Source organism: Pteropus vampyrus, unplaced genomic scaffold (genome assembly GCF_000151845.1).
Source record: "Pteropus vampyrus isolate Shadow unplaced genomic scaffold, Pvam_2.0 Scaffold391, whole genome shotgun sequence".
Lineage (NCBI taxonomy): Eukaryota > Metazoa > Chordata > Mammalia > Chiroptera > Pteropodidae > Pteropus > Pteropus vampyrus.
In genome coordinates, this window is record NW_011889172.1 from 1245711 (window position 1) to 1259995 (window position 14285).

At 51.3% G+C, this 14285-nt stretch overlaps 1 protein-coding gene and 1 long non-coding RNA gene across 2 annotated transcripts; one reads left to right on the forward strand and one right to left on the reverse strand.

Annotated features, from left to right (window-relative positions):
* Positions 1–1798: 1798 nt before the first annotated feature.
* LOC105305617 lies at positions 1799–4934 on the forward strand. The gene is made up of 3 exons (XR_897107.2): positions 1799–2527; positions 2686–2794; positions 3434–4934. It is a non-coding gene; the product is annotated as an uncharacterized LOC105305617 (long non-coding RNA).
* Positions 4935–6508: 1574 nt separating this feature from the next.
* On the reverse strand, positions 6509–12055 carry SPC24 (SPC24, NDC80 kinetochore complex component). Its single transcript, XM_011380305.2, has 5 exons — positions 11870–12055; positions 8110–8254; positions 7832–7936; positions 7642–7718; positions 6509–6850 (listed from the first exon to the last, which is right to left on the reverse strand). The coding sequence occupies exons 1-5, from the start codon at positions 12027–12029 to the stop codon at positions 6744–6746; spliced, it is 594 nt and encodes a 197-aa protein (XP_011378607.1). The 5' UTR covers positions 12030–12055; the 3' UTR covers positions 6509–6743.
* Positions 12056–14285: the final 2230 nt, after the last annotated feature.

The window sequence follows — 14285 nt, forward strand, 5'->3', positions numbered from 1 at the left end:
AGCTGTAACCAGAGACTACAATATGCTGACCAGCCCAATAGCCAGACTCCGAGGACACCTGCAGAAGAAGGACGATTTCTGCTGGGACTGCTGACAACCATTTCCACGCACCCTGAAGGGAAAACAGGAAAAACAGGGTCGTTAAGTGGTTCCCCACACAAAATAAAATCATTCATTCTCCGTGGCTAAAAACATGGGGGACCTACGGATTAAAGGCTGGGAATTGCCAGCAGGCCTTTCATGCTGCACATATTCTTACCTTTTCATGCTACATGCTCTTTTAAAAAAAAAAAATTATTTATTTAAATTAGTTTCAAGTATCATGCTACATACTCTTATCCTTTCTCACTGTACGTCCATATCAAAGGAAAATGGGTAAACAAAGTCTTTAAATTAGCGGTCCCCAGATTTTTTGGCACCAGTGACCGGTGCTCCTATGAGCATCTAATGCCTGATGGTCTGAGGTGGAGCTGGGGCCGTGATGCTGGTGCTGGGGAGCGGCTGCAAATGCAGATGAAGCTTCACTCGCTCATCTGCTGTTCATCTCCTGCTGTGCAGCCTGGTTCCTAATAGGCCACGAACTGGTACTGGTCCACGGCCCAGGGGTTGGGGACCCCTGCTTTAAACTTTAAAACTAAAGAATGATCTATAAATTGAATTCCTCAAACACTTGAACACTCAGGGTCCCTCTCACTGTCTGTCTCACTGTCTTTTGCTGTGTCCTGTCTATCTGTCCCTGAGTCTCTCTCAGACTCTCACTCTCTGCCTCTGAGAGGAGACCATGCTCTGTGGCACGTCACCTCTTCTCTAATAAACTCTCCTTTTGACTCTAGCTTTGGCATGCGTTTGAATTCTCTCTTGTGCTCAGAGCCCCTCTCTCAGGGCAGGCCCACTGGGGGATCCGCTTGGTCCTGCATCTTTCGTACCCCAGTGTTCTCAGCAGCGTTATTCACAATAGCCAAGAGGTGGAAGTGACCCAAGTGTCCTCAATGGACCAATGGACAAAGAAAATGTGGTGTATTCACACAAAGGAATAATATTCAGTCTTAAAAAGTAAGAACATTCCGACACATGTTAGTGTGGATGAACCTCGCTCAGTGAAATAAACCAGTCACAAAAGAACAAATACTGTGTGATTCCACTTATGAGGTCCCTAGAGGCATCAGATTCATAGAGACAGAAAGTAGATGGTGGGGGCCTGGGGCTGGGGAGTCAGTGTTTAAACTAAAGATAGAGTTTCAGTTTGGGAGGATGAGAAAGTTCTGGAGACGGGTGGTGGACATGGTGGCACAACGACTTGAGTGCTCAGTGCCATTGAGCTGTACACTTAAAAATGGTTAAGATGGTAAATGTTATGTGTATTGGACCACAATTAAAAATAATGCTGATTATCGATAATTATGTTTTAAGAAGACCAAATAGATGACAAGGATGCAACTTGCAATGAGCCACAGCAGAGGGAGGGTGTGGCGTGGACATAGGCCAGGGGCTGTGGGAGCCTTGAGGCAACGCTGCCCATGGCCGAGGGGAGAAAGCCCCCAGCCCCCACCTGCTCCCTGGCCTCACTTGCACCGGTGCCCTGCACTGGCCGAACCCAGCAGGACCTGGGGAGTGGGGCTTCCTGCCGTCTAGGGCATCTAGGGCGAAGCGAGAGAGGGCAGAAGGGGCCCAGGAGCAGGCGCCCGGAGTGTCGGGCAGTGGAGTGGGAAAGAGCACAGACCAGCCAGGCCACCTGGGTCGAGCTGGTGACCTTGGGCTCATCGGAGCTTCAGGTTCCCCAACTGAAAAAGGGGTGATGCATGAAAGCCCACCTCCCCCTGCCTTGTGAGAGTGGGGGCTGTGGTTAGAGGTGAAGGCCAGGAGCTGTGGGGATTTTTTGTGTTATCTTTCCCGTGTCCACAGGGTGGCACTTGCTTCCTTCCGCCTTTTGTCTTGGGAAGGTTCCAAAATGCCTCTGGGGGCGCAAGCTGAAAAGGCCCTACAGGAAGCAGCCAGGGCTGCACGCGGGAGGTCGATAATTGGTTGATTGACTGATGGCAAGCTCAGCCGTGTGGCAAACAGGACAAATGAACTTGAATGGTTTGCACATAGGAGGGGCCAGGAAGAGGCTGGAGGGCTCTGAGAGGGGAGAGGAGACCGGATTGAATGTATGGGAGAGGCCACGGTTGACGGAAGTTTCTGGAATCTGGCCTGGGTGGTTTCCTGCTAAAGGAGTAGTCACTTCAATCCTTCGTTCTCTCCCTCCCCCCGCCCCCACCATGGCGTTGACTATGGCACAGGCGGGCGAGAGTTAGAGCTTTGTGACAAATAAGGATAAATATGTCAACAGGATTAACTCATCTACTCACAATGGCCTCTTGAAGACGGGACCAAGACCAGCACCCACTTTACATGTGGGAAGGATGCCCGCCCCCTTGCCTTTCTCTATTGCCAATCTGGGAGGGTCACCATGGGGGTGATCCTCTCTGGCTGTGGTTCTCTGGGCTCAGAATGATGTCCCTTAGTGAAAGGCGTGGATGTCACCCAGGTAAGATGCAGCCCCTGGACGTGTGGCCAGCTCCCTGGTCTGTGTGCTCAGTGCCTGCCCCACAGTGCTGGTCCCACAGGGGCGGGGGGCAGGGGGCAGCTTGGAGCATGGGAGCTGCCAGCCCTGAGGACAGGGTACCATTTCAACATCTCTGGCAGGATGGGGTGGTTGGCGGAAGAAGCTGCTCCCCCAAGCCTGATGCTCCATCTCTTGTCCTCTGCTGCCACCCGCCCCCAGCCCTGGCATCCCAAACCACAGCTGCCTGCGGTGAGTCAGGCTGGAGCCTGCGGGGCTGGGCCCAGGTCCTTGGGAGGGAAGGGGGAGGCAGGGGAAGTGAGGGAGCTGTTTTTCCCTGGCCTGCCAGGCCCTTCCCCACTGGGGTGGGGGGGTGTCCATGCTCACACCTCTTCCCCTCCCCCCAGAAGTGAATTCCCATGATGGCGAAGGGGCGAGAGAGGCTGAGGGTTGTGTGAGAGCACAGGTCACATCACCCTCCCAACTACCCGGGGCAGCCGGCTGGGGCCAGTCAGGGTGGCATAGCCCTCAGGACTCCTGGGTCCTGTCCAGCCTCCCCTCCTGGCAGCTCGGGTTTCAGTGAGGCTTCCTGCCCTCGGTGGAGGGGTTCTAGCCCTCCCCAGCCCTCCTCTCCCACACTGCCTGGGATGGAGGTGGGGAGCTTGGGGGTTCACATTGACACCAGCCTCCCTAGTCAGGCTGGGCTTCTGCCCCATGACCTATCGAGAGGCCAGCACCAGCTCCCTTTTACCAGGGCCTTTGACCCAACTCTGGGCCCCCTGAAATATAAAAATCCTCCATGTCTCACTGGACCACAGGCCCAGAGTGATCAAGCCCCACGGCCTTAGGGCTCGGTCCCCGAACCTGCCTTTCCACTTGTTTGCTCCACAGCTTGGACACTTCTCTCTTCTGGGACTTCAGGTCTGGGCTCACATGACATCTCCCTAGGCCTCCTACAAAGCCCGCTCTCAACAGCAACAGCATTTGTCACTAACTGAAATGACCTCATTCAGGTCAGGGTCAAGTGCACAAGCTCAGGATCCAGTTTGAATCCCAGCTCTGCCGCCCATCAGCTGCGAACCCTTATACAAATGGCTTGACCTCTCTGTGCCTCAGTTTCTTCACCTGTAAGAAAACAAGAGCCGGGCACATAGCACCTGCTTGACCCCAGGTGTCACAGCCCGAAGGAGGGCTGGCAGGTCAGATGTGCAGTCCACACTTCTGAGTCAGTCAGGGAGGCCACCTGGGGGTCTTGGGGCCACCGTGAGGGAGGCCAGTGCAGGCCACATATGGAGAGTCTCTGAAAACCCAAGGACTGTTGTGTTGATGCCCCAGGACCAGTCCTCCCGGCCTCTCCTTGGCCTCGCTCACCGGACTCGTCAGAGGTCCAGGGGGAGGGGCTTACCTCAACTCAATACACCCTTCACTGTTGTCCCCAGACACACTACCAATCAGCCAGGTCAGCCAGGTGTGCAGATATCTGACCCCCAGTCACAAACCAATAATGACCTAAGTATCTAGAACCTCTCTGCCTGCTTCTGTCACCCTTTAGAGCTTGACCAAGTATAGGCATGAGTTCTAGTCCTTGCTTGGTCTCCTTCTGCGTGACCTTGAACAAGTGGCCGCTGCCTCAGAGGCAATTCCTCAACTGAAAAGCCAAAATGTTCCTCTAAGGACCCTAGGGCCCCACTGCTGGGGTTCAGACTCCAGGGGCATCACTGTCCTATGACTTTGGGCAACTGCCTAAACCCTGCCATGCCTCATTTTCCCCATCTGTATAATAGATACTGCTCATCGGCTTGGGATAGTGCTGGGCCTGTGCCGGCCCTGAAGAGATGCAAGATTAGAAATACAGGCGGAGTGTGGGGTTGCAGTCAGCTCTGCAGTCTGGTGACCTGGGTCCCCATTCCCTGGTCCTGGAGACATGAATCTTGCTCTTTCCTCAACAGAGCTGGGCCTAGCGGTCAGCATGACTCTGGCCAGCTTCCAAAATTCAGGAAAGAGCTGGTGGCTGCTAATGGAGCAGCTCTAAGAGGGAGAACAGGCAGGGGTGGGGGCGTGGGCTGGAGGCTGCCCCGAGGCTATCCCGCTGGCTGTCCCAGGCATCAGGCCAGCACTGGGCAGTGAGTCAGGGCCCAGGCATGTAGTGGGTCAGGGCCTCTCCCGGCTCCTGTGAGCTCAGGCACCTCCCTGAACCCTCTGAACCCACCCACTCACCAGGCCATGTTTTTCCCGCACTTGCTCACTCCTTTGGGTCAGTCCCTGGGGCTGCCTGGAGAAACTGGGGGATGGAGCTTGGGGAGATGGGGAAACGGGTGGCGGGGGGGAATGGACAGGTGGACACGGCCCCTAAGCTTGGGTTCATGCAGCATCCCTAAAGGGACCTTATTCTCGTTGGGGAGAGCTCCAGGCAAGCATTTGCTTGGGGAGGGCGGGCAGGCCCATGGGGCATAGATAAGGCTCTTCTGTGGCAGAACCCACCCACCACCGGTTCCTCCTCCAGGCCTCTGGGTCTGGGGTGGGTTGAAGAACATTGTCTCTTCTCCCATTCTGGACTCTTCAGCTGGGCTAGCTCTGGCAAGTCCTTGGGGCCTGCCAGGCCTGGGGGTACACTCCTGGCACCTTCACCCACACAGATGAGCAGGTGAAGGCCAGGGTGACAGCTGTTATTGAGCTGACCACGGGCCAGCGCCTAGCTGGTTTTTGGCTGAGGCCACAAGGCAGCTGGGCAGCTTTGTGAGTGAGGCTCCCTCCGGGGAGACATCTGTAGATGTCACATCTGAGGGGACATTCCTGACATCTAGGGGGGTGAAGGCCAGGGTGTTGCTAAATGTCCTCGTGTCCAGGATTGCCCCCACCACAGAGCACAACTGGCCCCAGTGTCATCAGGGCTGAGGTGGGAAACCCTGGTTTAGGCCAACGGTACATGTGGGGACTCTGCTCCCATTTCACACCATAAGACTCTACCGACCTGGAACACGAGCAGCGCAGAAGGGCTGTGTGGACATTTGCGTGAACACGTAAAGCAGGGCCCTGGCATTAACACAGGGTCCCGGAGGCTCTGGGAATCTGTGGGCCAAAGGGACTGGGGCTTCTCACACCTCAGGGGCAGACGACCAAGCCCTCTTTTCGGGTCTATCTTCCTGGAGTGTGACAGGCAGACTTCCTCTCCCTGGGACCGCCAAGGGTCACTGTTTTTAGAATGTCCCTCTCTGATTAAAAACATTTTTTTGTGCTTATTGTAAACAACTCTGTTGGCCAGAGGTGTGTGAAACCCAACACTGAGAGGTTCATGCAACTAGTCTACTGGCTCTGGGCAAGGGGGTGGCAGGTATCAGTGAGATTCTACTTCCCTTCCTGCTCCCTGAGGCAGGCCGGCTGGCACAAGCCTCCCACTTAGCAGAACCCAAATCACTGAAGGCAAGAGTGAGATGAACACATCGGCTGGCTGGCCCTGGTCTCGGTTGCGTGCTGAGTCAGGGTTTATTTTGGCTGTTTGTGATAGAAACACAAAAATAACAATGGCACACACAAGATAGTTCCCTCCCCTCACACACTTAAGAGTCAAAAGCTGATACCAGCTCTACCATCATTAGGGAACCAGTTTCCTATCATCCCTAGAGGACCACACCCCTCCTTATGTGTGACAAAAAGGCTGTCAGGGTCCCAGCCACACACCCAAATTGCAGAAAATAGGAGAGGGGAAAGGGTTTACTTCCTTTAAGGATCTTTCTAGAAGTCTCATACACTTCCACTTACATTTCATTGGCCCGAACTTAGCTGCAAGGGAGGCTGGGAAATATGTGTAGACTGGGCAGACCCCTGGATGGCATCTGTTCATGCTCGACACCTACATGGGCCAAAGAGATCCGTCACCCTCATCTGTGTCTTGGGCACCTAGAACAGTTCTGGCACATAGTGGCACTCAAAGATATACCCTGAATGAATAAAAAGAAGCCAAACTTGAATAATAAATGATAAAGACCTGGAACTTGTCATCATATAGTCTATCATTTATACAGTGTTGTCACAGATGTGAAGTCACAAGCCTGACACAGCTAAGTCAGTTCCCTAGCCCAGGATGGGGAAGAAATCCAGTAAAAATCCCATTAATTTTAAGGTGATCTCACTACCAAGGCACTGACCCACCCACCATGAATGATTCCTGCTGTGTGCAAGACACGGTCCGCGAGGCTCCTGACTACCACTCCGTGTCCACCAAACTCCAGAGATAGTCGCTGATGAACTTCTTGGAGAGCTGGGTGCTGTCCAGGTGGATGGGCTGGGCAACCCTGGGGCCGTGATGGACTGAGGGTACGGATGTAAGGAAACTCGCCACATAGTCCTCTCCATGGCCCCATGGCGAAAGGAGACTCCCTTAAAAATTTGTTATTGAGACTGAAACAAATTTTCATGAACTAAAAGTTAAAACTGATAATGCACTATCTTTTTTTTCCACATTGTGGTAAAATACACATAATATAAAATTTACCACCTTAACCAATCCCCAGTTCAGTGACATTAACCACATTTTTCACACTGTTGCGCCACCATCCCCAACATCCGCCTCCAGAACTTTTTCATTTTCCCAAACTGAAACTCTATCCCCATTAAACCCTAACTCCCCCTGGCACCCACCACTCCACTTCCTGTTTCTATGAATTTTACTCCTCTAAGGACCTCATGCAAGTGCAATTACACAGCATTTGTCCTTTTGTGACGGGCTTACTTCACTCAGCACATCCTCCAGGTTCATCCACGTTGCAGCCGGGTTGGCATGGACGTCTTTTTGAGGCTGAGTACTATTCCACTGTATGTGTACACCCCGCTTTGTTTAAACAGTCATCTGACAATGGTGGAAGCACATGGGCTGCTCCCACCTTTTGGCTGTTGTGACCAATGAGCCATGAGCAAAGGTGGGCAGGTATCTGCTCTAGTCCCTGCTTTCAGTTCTTTTGTGTTTAGACTCAGAGTAGAGCTGCCGGGTCTCAGGGTGACGGTTTCATTTTTAGGGTGTGCCAGCCTGCTTTCCACAGCAGCTGCACCATTGTACCTCCCTGCCACCAGTGCACAGGGTCCCCTTTCTCTACAAAGGATACTGCCTTTGATCATCTCCGGTTCACACTCGTAATCCCACTCGATTTTACTAATTCGGTGATAAAGTTGAGCCACATACCTGCACAAAACAAAACAAAACAAAACAAAAAAGAGAAAAGAAAGTTACCCCAGTGCCGATGCCCACACACGCACAGGCAGGCGCACACTCACACTGGCGTCTGTGGGACCTACATGGCTGCAGGGATGGTGACCGTCGTGTCCTCGTCAACGTCCCTCTCCCATTTTTCGAGATCGGCCTGGATCTCCTTGAGGTCCTCTAGCTCCCTGGAGAGCTGAGTAAAGCAGGTAGTTAAGGACCCTCGGCTTCAGAGGTGGGCTGCCCCATGCGAACTAACACCGGCCACGTGGGGCCCGGGGCCTCTGGTGAAAAGCATGTTTTCTAGTGTGAACAAATCTGCGCCTCCGGGTGAGGCTGGGCCCAGGCATGTCGGGCACGCGGGAAAGGATATAGGAGGCTGGCCTTCAGGTGAGCGTCCTCCTCGCTGGCCTTGTGGAGTTCGGCTTCGATCTGCTGCAGCTCAGTGCCCACCTGCTGCGCCTGCTCCTTCGCGTCAAGGAGGCTCTGGGCCACCTCCTTCTCTGTTTCGAGGATCTCTGCAGGGTAGGAGAAGGCTAAGCCCCCTCAACATGGGCTCCCCGGGCTCTGTCCTTCCCAAAGGAGAGCCCAGGGAGGAGAGGACGGTTTATTGGCCTGTGGCCTCCACCACCCCTATCGACGACGAGCGCTCCCACTTCCACCTGCTCTCCCCTCACCTGCTTGTCCTATTCCCGAACACCCACTGGGCAGTTCCACCGGGACCTTGCGTGAGTACTGCCATTTCACCCAAACACATTTGAATCCACCAAAAAAAAAAATAAAAAAATAAAAAAATAAAAAAAATCTGGTCCTTCTTTGCACACCTAGTCTTAATTTATAAAGTCACAGCCCATCCTGTCACCTGAGCAAGAAGCCTGGGACGGACACTTTTGACATACAATTGGCCATCCAGGCCTGGCAGTGTCCCCTGTCTCCCTCGTGCAGGTACTTGGTCCCTCCAGGATCACTCTGGACAGCCTCCCTACCATGTCCTGCCTTGGTCTCTCCTGTCACCAATCTGCCAATCCTTTCTGCCCTCTGTCTTCAGAGTGGCTGCATTAGAGGCCAAATGTGAGGCTACTCCCTTGCTCAAAGATCACGCCTGGCTCCCCCGTGTCTCCGGGATGAGGTCCAGGTCTCTTTGAGCATCTTCGCTATCCTTGTTGGCCTCCTTTCTGCTTTTCACTCCACCACCTGATTTTCTCTCTGCTCTGGCCACAAAGACACCTCATTCTGCACACATGCCACGTTTTTCACAGTCCTGGGCCTCTGCCTGCCTGTGCTCCATGGGACACACCAGGACCCAGCGTTCAAGACCTCCTGGGTAATGCCCAACTCGGTGGTGGGCACTCTCCCTCCCAGGGAGACTGTGCTCTCACGACAGCCCCTATCATGTTGAGTGACTTATTCCTTGTCTTTCTTCTTTGAATCAGAGATTTCATCTTATAGTCACCAAGCTTCGTCAGCACCTACTCAGAATAAACATGTGTTGAACAAAAAACATCCAGAAAGATCAAAAACACCTTAAGGTTACTGTGTTCCTTCCCACAGTCGGGAGGAACCTGCCAACTCAGAGAAGGCACAGATGAAAACGCTTCCCAAAAGGCTGGCATTTAAGTGTTTACAAACTGACATTAAGTTAATTTTTAATCAAAGTACTACATGCATATGGTTGTGAAATAAAATTTAAACACACACACCTCTCTCAGCCTCTCCACCCTTCTGAGGCAGCTTTCAACTCTACACTGTTTTCTCAGGCACTAACCTTCGCATTTCTAAATAATTTGCTTATGCTGCTATTTCTTGATCTGTCTATTTGAGATGGTGCCTGCTGATTTCCTGTTGGGAGAGCCCAGAGTCTGGCTTTTTTATGCAGCCTTCCTGCCCCTTCCTCACTCAGCGTGTACTAAGTGTGCAGGATGACCAGGGGCCCTACTCTGCATTCCCACGACCGTCCGAGGGAGGTGACTTAACCCCTCCTGCCACTTGCGAGGTGCAGGATAGAAGCCCAGAGACGTTCAGGGACTTGTCCACTGGCGTGCAGCTCCAAAGCCTGGATGTGAAACAGATCCGTTTGACTCAAAAGCCCCAGCTCCCTAGAATACTGACTCTTCTCTCTCCAGCCTCAAATCCATCCATTTTGCTCAAAGCCAGGCAGGCTGGGTGATGCTGATCTTCTTTCCAAACTATCACTGGAGGGGGAGAGGAGGAAAGAAAGAAGAGAGAAGGAGGGAGAAGAAAAAAAGAAGAAAAGACCTTGACCAGGGCACCCATCGTGCTTAGATGAACAACCAAACTCCTGGGGGCTCACGAGCCTGATGGGGTCTGGATGTTGCTGACTTTATCTTCTACTTCTTTCTCCTGGGTCTCTAAACTCATCCTCACTTCACAACCCTGCATTTTTGTCCTGTCTGCCAGGTTTTGCTCTTCCCTTGAGCCATCCCATGTCTAGCTCCTAGGTCATTCAAGTCTCAACCCGAACAGCCCCTCCTCATAAAATGTAACTGTAAAATGGCATTAAAAATCCCTGGCACGGAAACCACTGTGAAAAACTAGATGGCGGTTCCTCAAAAAATTAAACATCAAATTACTATTTGATCCTTTTCAGAAATTCCATTTCTGAAAAATACAAAAAAAAAAAGACCGAATGCAGGGACTCAAAGAGAGATTTATGCTCCTGTATTCACAACAGTATTAATCACAATAGCAAAGGGGTGGAAGCAACCCCAGTGTCCACCAACCGATGAATGGATAAACAAAATGTGGTGTACATATGCAACAGAACACTATTCAGCCTTAAAAAGGAAATTCTGACACATGCTACAACATAGATGAACCTTGAGGACATTACGTGAAGTGAAATAAGACAGAAGCAAATGGACAAGTACTGCATGATCTCATTTATATGCTGTCCCTTGAGGAGTCAAATTCATAGAGACAGAAAGTAGAAAGGTGGGTGGCAGGGGCTGGGGGAGAGGGCCTGGGGAGTTAGTGCACAAAGTTTCAGTTTGGGATCAAGAAAAAGTTCTGGAGATGGTGATGGTTGTACAGCAATGTGAATGTACTTAATGCCACTAAATCATACTCTTAAAAATGGTTAAAATGGTAAATCTTATGTTTTGTTAATTTTACTAAACAAAAAAACTTTTGTAGCCTTAAAAACAAACAAACAAACAAAACCCTGGCACTGAGAATTGCAGCAACAATGAGTGCTACCAGTTGTCCCATTTCCAGAAGAGGGAACAGGCTTGAGAGGGAAGCCAAGCCACAGGGCTCATGAGTTTACAGTTGAAGTCCAGGTCAGAGGCTCTGGGCCTCACCTATGGAAAAGGCTGGATCTCGCCTTCTCTATGGCATGTTAAAATACTAGCAGAGCTTTTCTTTCTTATAGAGTCTTACATTTGATGGTGTCTTCGATTCAACAAAAATGGTACCATTTGTCCAGTGTTCTCTCCACATAAAGTAGGAGGCACTTTACCCATATCAATTTATTTAGTGGCCACCATAGCCCTGGCTCTCTCCCTCACCTCCTTGGGATTTCTGCCAAAACTTCACCTCAGAAAGCGTTCGCTGACCCAGCTCCCAAAACATCGCCACTCCTCCCTACACGACTAGATTTTACCTTTAGCCATTCATCTCCTGCCCTATCCTTTTGTTTATTTCTTATACGTAATCCCTCTACTAACATTATCGGCCCCCTAAAGGATTTTGTCTGCCGCCATCTCAGGGTTGGCACTATGCTTGGCACACAGCAAGCGCTCAGTAAAACATCCGAACAACCTCAGGAAGTACTGCGTGCTAGGTTTCAAACCTGGCGCTTTGACTCCTGAGCCCCAGTTTAAAGCTGGAGTCCCCCGGCTCCTCCTCCAGGAACGCTCAGAACTGGGCCAGGCTCTCCAAGCTCCTGTATTTACCATTAAAACCCTGGAGATGGCTGCTGTCCCGAAGCTCATCTCACAGTCGGGGAACCTGACGCTCAGAGTGAGCAGCGCTCGTCTACTGGTCCCATAGGAAATAGGGCAGGAAATGGGGGGACACGGGCGGGAGGAGTTTGCAAGACGCGTCCGGCCGTCCCATCCCATCACTAAGGGCCGGAGCCGCGACCGCGCCCCCGCCCTGGCCTCCGCTCTCACCGCGCAGCTGCTGTTCGGCGCCGTTTTGAGTCTCCAGCAGCCGCTCCATTATCTGCCCGTGGCGCGCCAGCAGCCGCCGCTGCTGCGCCTCGGCGTGATTGGCGCTCAGCAGGCTCAACAGCCCCTGGGACAACTCCTCCATGTCGCGGATGGCCGCCATGACTGCGTGAGCGCCAACCCCGCGCAAATTTAACTGCCCATGGGTCCCGCCCCCTTCCTGAAGACACCCATTTCCATTGGCTTGATCTTCCGTCAGTCTTCAGCGAATGAGGCAAGGCCTCTTTAGATCTGGCCTAGTGCGCCTGCGCTGGTTCCTCCGTCAGTCATCGGCGATGGCCAATCGGTACAAGGAGGAGGTGCCTCTGGGAGTTTTGTCTGATGCGCCTGCGCAGACTGGAAAGCGGCTACTAGAACATGTTTATCTCTTTAGGTGGAATGTCTGCTGTTTGCAGGGCCGACTTGTAGGGGCGAAGCCGTAAATTGCTTCCAGTGGAGCTGACATTCTACAGTGTGCATGGGAGACTCACAATAAATAAGTTCTATAAGAGGCTGCATAGCAAAATAGAGTCTGCGGCCAGATTTATCGGATTCCAATCCCAGCTTTGCCACTTACTAGCTGTTGTTACCTTGGGCAAAATTTCATCCCTCTGTGCCTCACTTTCCTCCTCAGTAAAATGAGAATCACCATAGTACCTACTTTAGAGTTGGCGTGAGGATTTAATGAGAACAATGCCTGTTACTCAGTGCTATATAGGTGTTAAGTAAAACAAAACGCTAGCAGGTGAGATGCCTAACTGACATGAACCACGCTATGTGTGGGGTTACAGTAAAAACAAACTGCATGCTTTTGTGATATGTTCCTCAAACTGAGGTGAAGACATCAATGCAGTGGGTCATGGCCAGCATTTTCTACAAAACAATGGGAAAATTCAATGCATTCTGTATGGAAAGTTAAGTACCTGTATTGTTTGGGGATACTCTAAATTCTGCATTTGTGTACTGGGTGTGGCAGGTTGTTTTTGAAAAGACAGCTAGGGAAATACTGTAGTTCCAACCATGCAACTCCTCAACAGAAGGTAGACTCTAATTCCTTTGTTCTTGAATTTGAGCAAGACTTTGTGCAACAAATAGAATGTGGCAGAAAGGACACTGTGTGATGTCCAAGCCTAGGTCAGAAACTATAATACATCTTCTGCCTGGTGCTAGCTTTCATGTGAGTGTTCTATCTCTGTGTCTGTGTGTGTGCGCGCGTGTGTGTTTGCCTCTCTAAATTTCAGGATTCTCTCTCTGAGCCCAGTTGCCATGCTGTAAGGAAACCCAGGCAACGTGAAGGTCCCAGCCAAAGCCAGCGTCAACCACCAGAGGAGTGATTCCAGCTGCCAGCCTTCGAGCCATCCCAGCTAACACTAAGAGGAGCAGAAATGAGCTGTCCCCATCAACCCCTGCTCAAACTGTACATCTGTGAGCAAGATCAATGCCATTATTTAAAGCCAGTAAATTGGGGGTAATTTTTTACATAGCCATAACACCTGGATGGCCGGGTCACATGTGAAATTTGTATCTTATTAAAGGTCATGTAAAAAAATCACTGAAAGCCACTGCTCTAGTGCCAAGACTTCATAATAGGCAAAGAAACAAATGAACAGGGTCTTTCTAGACAGGAACATCTGCTATGAAGGCAATAAAACAGGGTCATAGGATAGAGTCACTAGAGTTGGGGTGGAAAGTAACTAAGTCAGGTGGTCGGGATTGGACTCCCTGAGCAGGGGACATGTGAACTAGGACCCGAGTAATGATAAGGTGTTGTGATACAAATCGCTAGGCAGAAGAAAGAGCAAGTGCAAAGGCCACTGAGGTGGGAAAATTTTAATTTGTTTAAGAAATAGTGAGGAGGTTGGCATTGCTGGGGAGGAGTGAGCAAGCGGGTTGCCAGGAGCCCTGAAGCTTTTTCTAGTGTAACAGGAAGCATCGAAAGGCATTAAGTAGGGGTGAGCTATGGAGTGGACTGGCTCCAGATCTTCCGGGATCAAGAGAACTTGTGGGCAAACTGGATGTGCAGAATGAAGAAGAGAAAGAGGATGCTTCCTGGGTGTTTGGCCTAATACTTGGATGGTGGCAAGGGGAGGAGCAGGCTTAAAGGCGAGGGGCTGCATGAAATGAACAGTTTGGAGAAATTCTCATTGCCTGGGCAATAGCTACATTGGCTACAATGGCTACAATGGCTACAATGGAGCTATCAAGAAATGGTTGTTTGGCTCTATGAGTCTGTAGAGACATTTGGGCTGGGGATAAAAATCCAGGAGTTGTCAGAGTGCAGCTAAGGCCACATGAGACCACCCTAGGTGAGAGTAAGGACAGGAGGAGGTCCAAGGTCCAAGCTCTGAGCCCCTCCAACTGTAGAAATTGTAGAAAAGAG

What these genes read in the sequence shown, in the direction of transcription:
- SPC24 (XM_011380305.2), bottom strand. Translation starts at nt 12,029, where the DNA reads ATGGCGGCCATCCGCGACATGGAGGAGTTGTCCCAGGGGCTGTTGAGC. An exon ending in CACCTGAAGGCCAGCCTCCT is followed by an intron (nt 7,937 to 8,109) that starts ATATCCTTTCCC and finishes TACCTGCTTTAC; the next exon opens with TCAGCTCTCCAGGGAGCTAG. An exon ending in GTCACCATCCCTGCAGCCAT is followed by an intron (nt 7,719 to 7,831) that starts GTAGGTCCCACA and finishes TGTTTTGTGCAG; the next exon opens with GTATGTGGCTCAACTTTATC.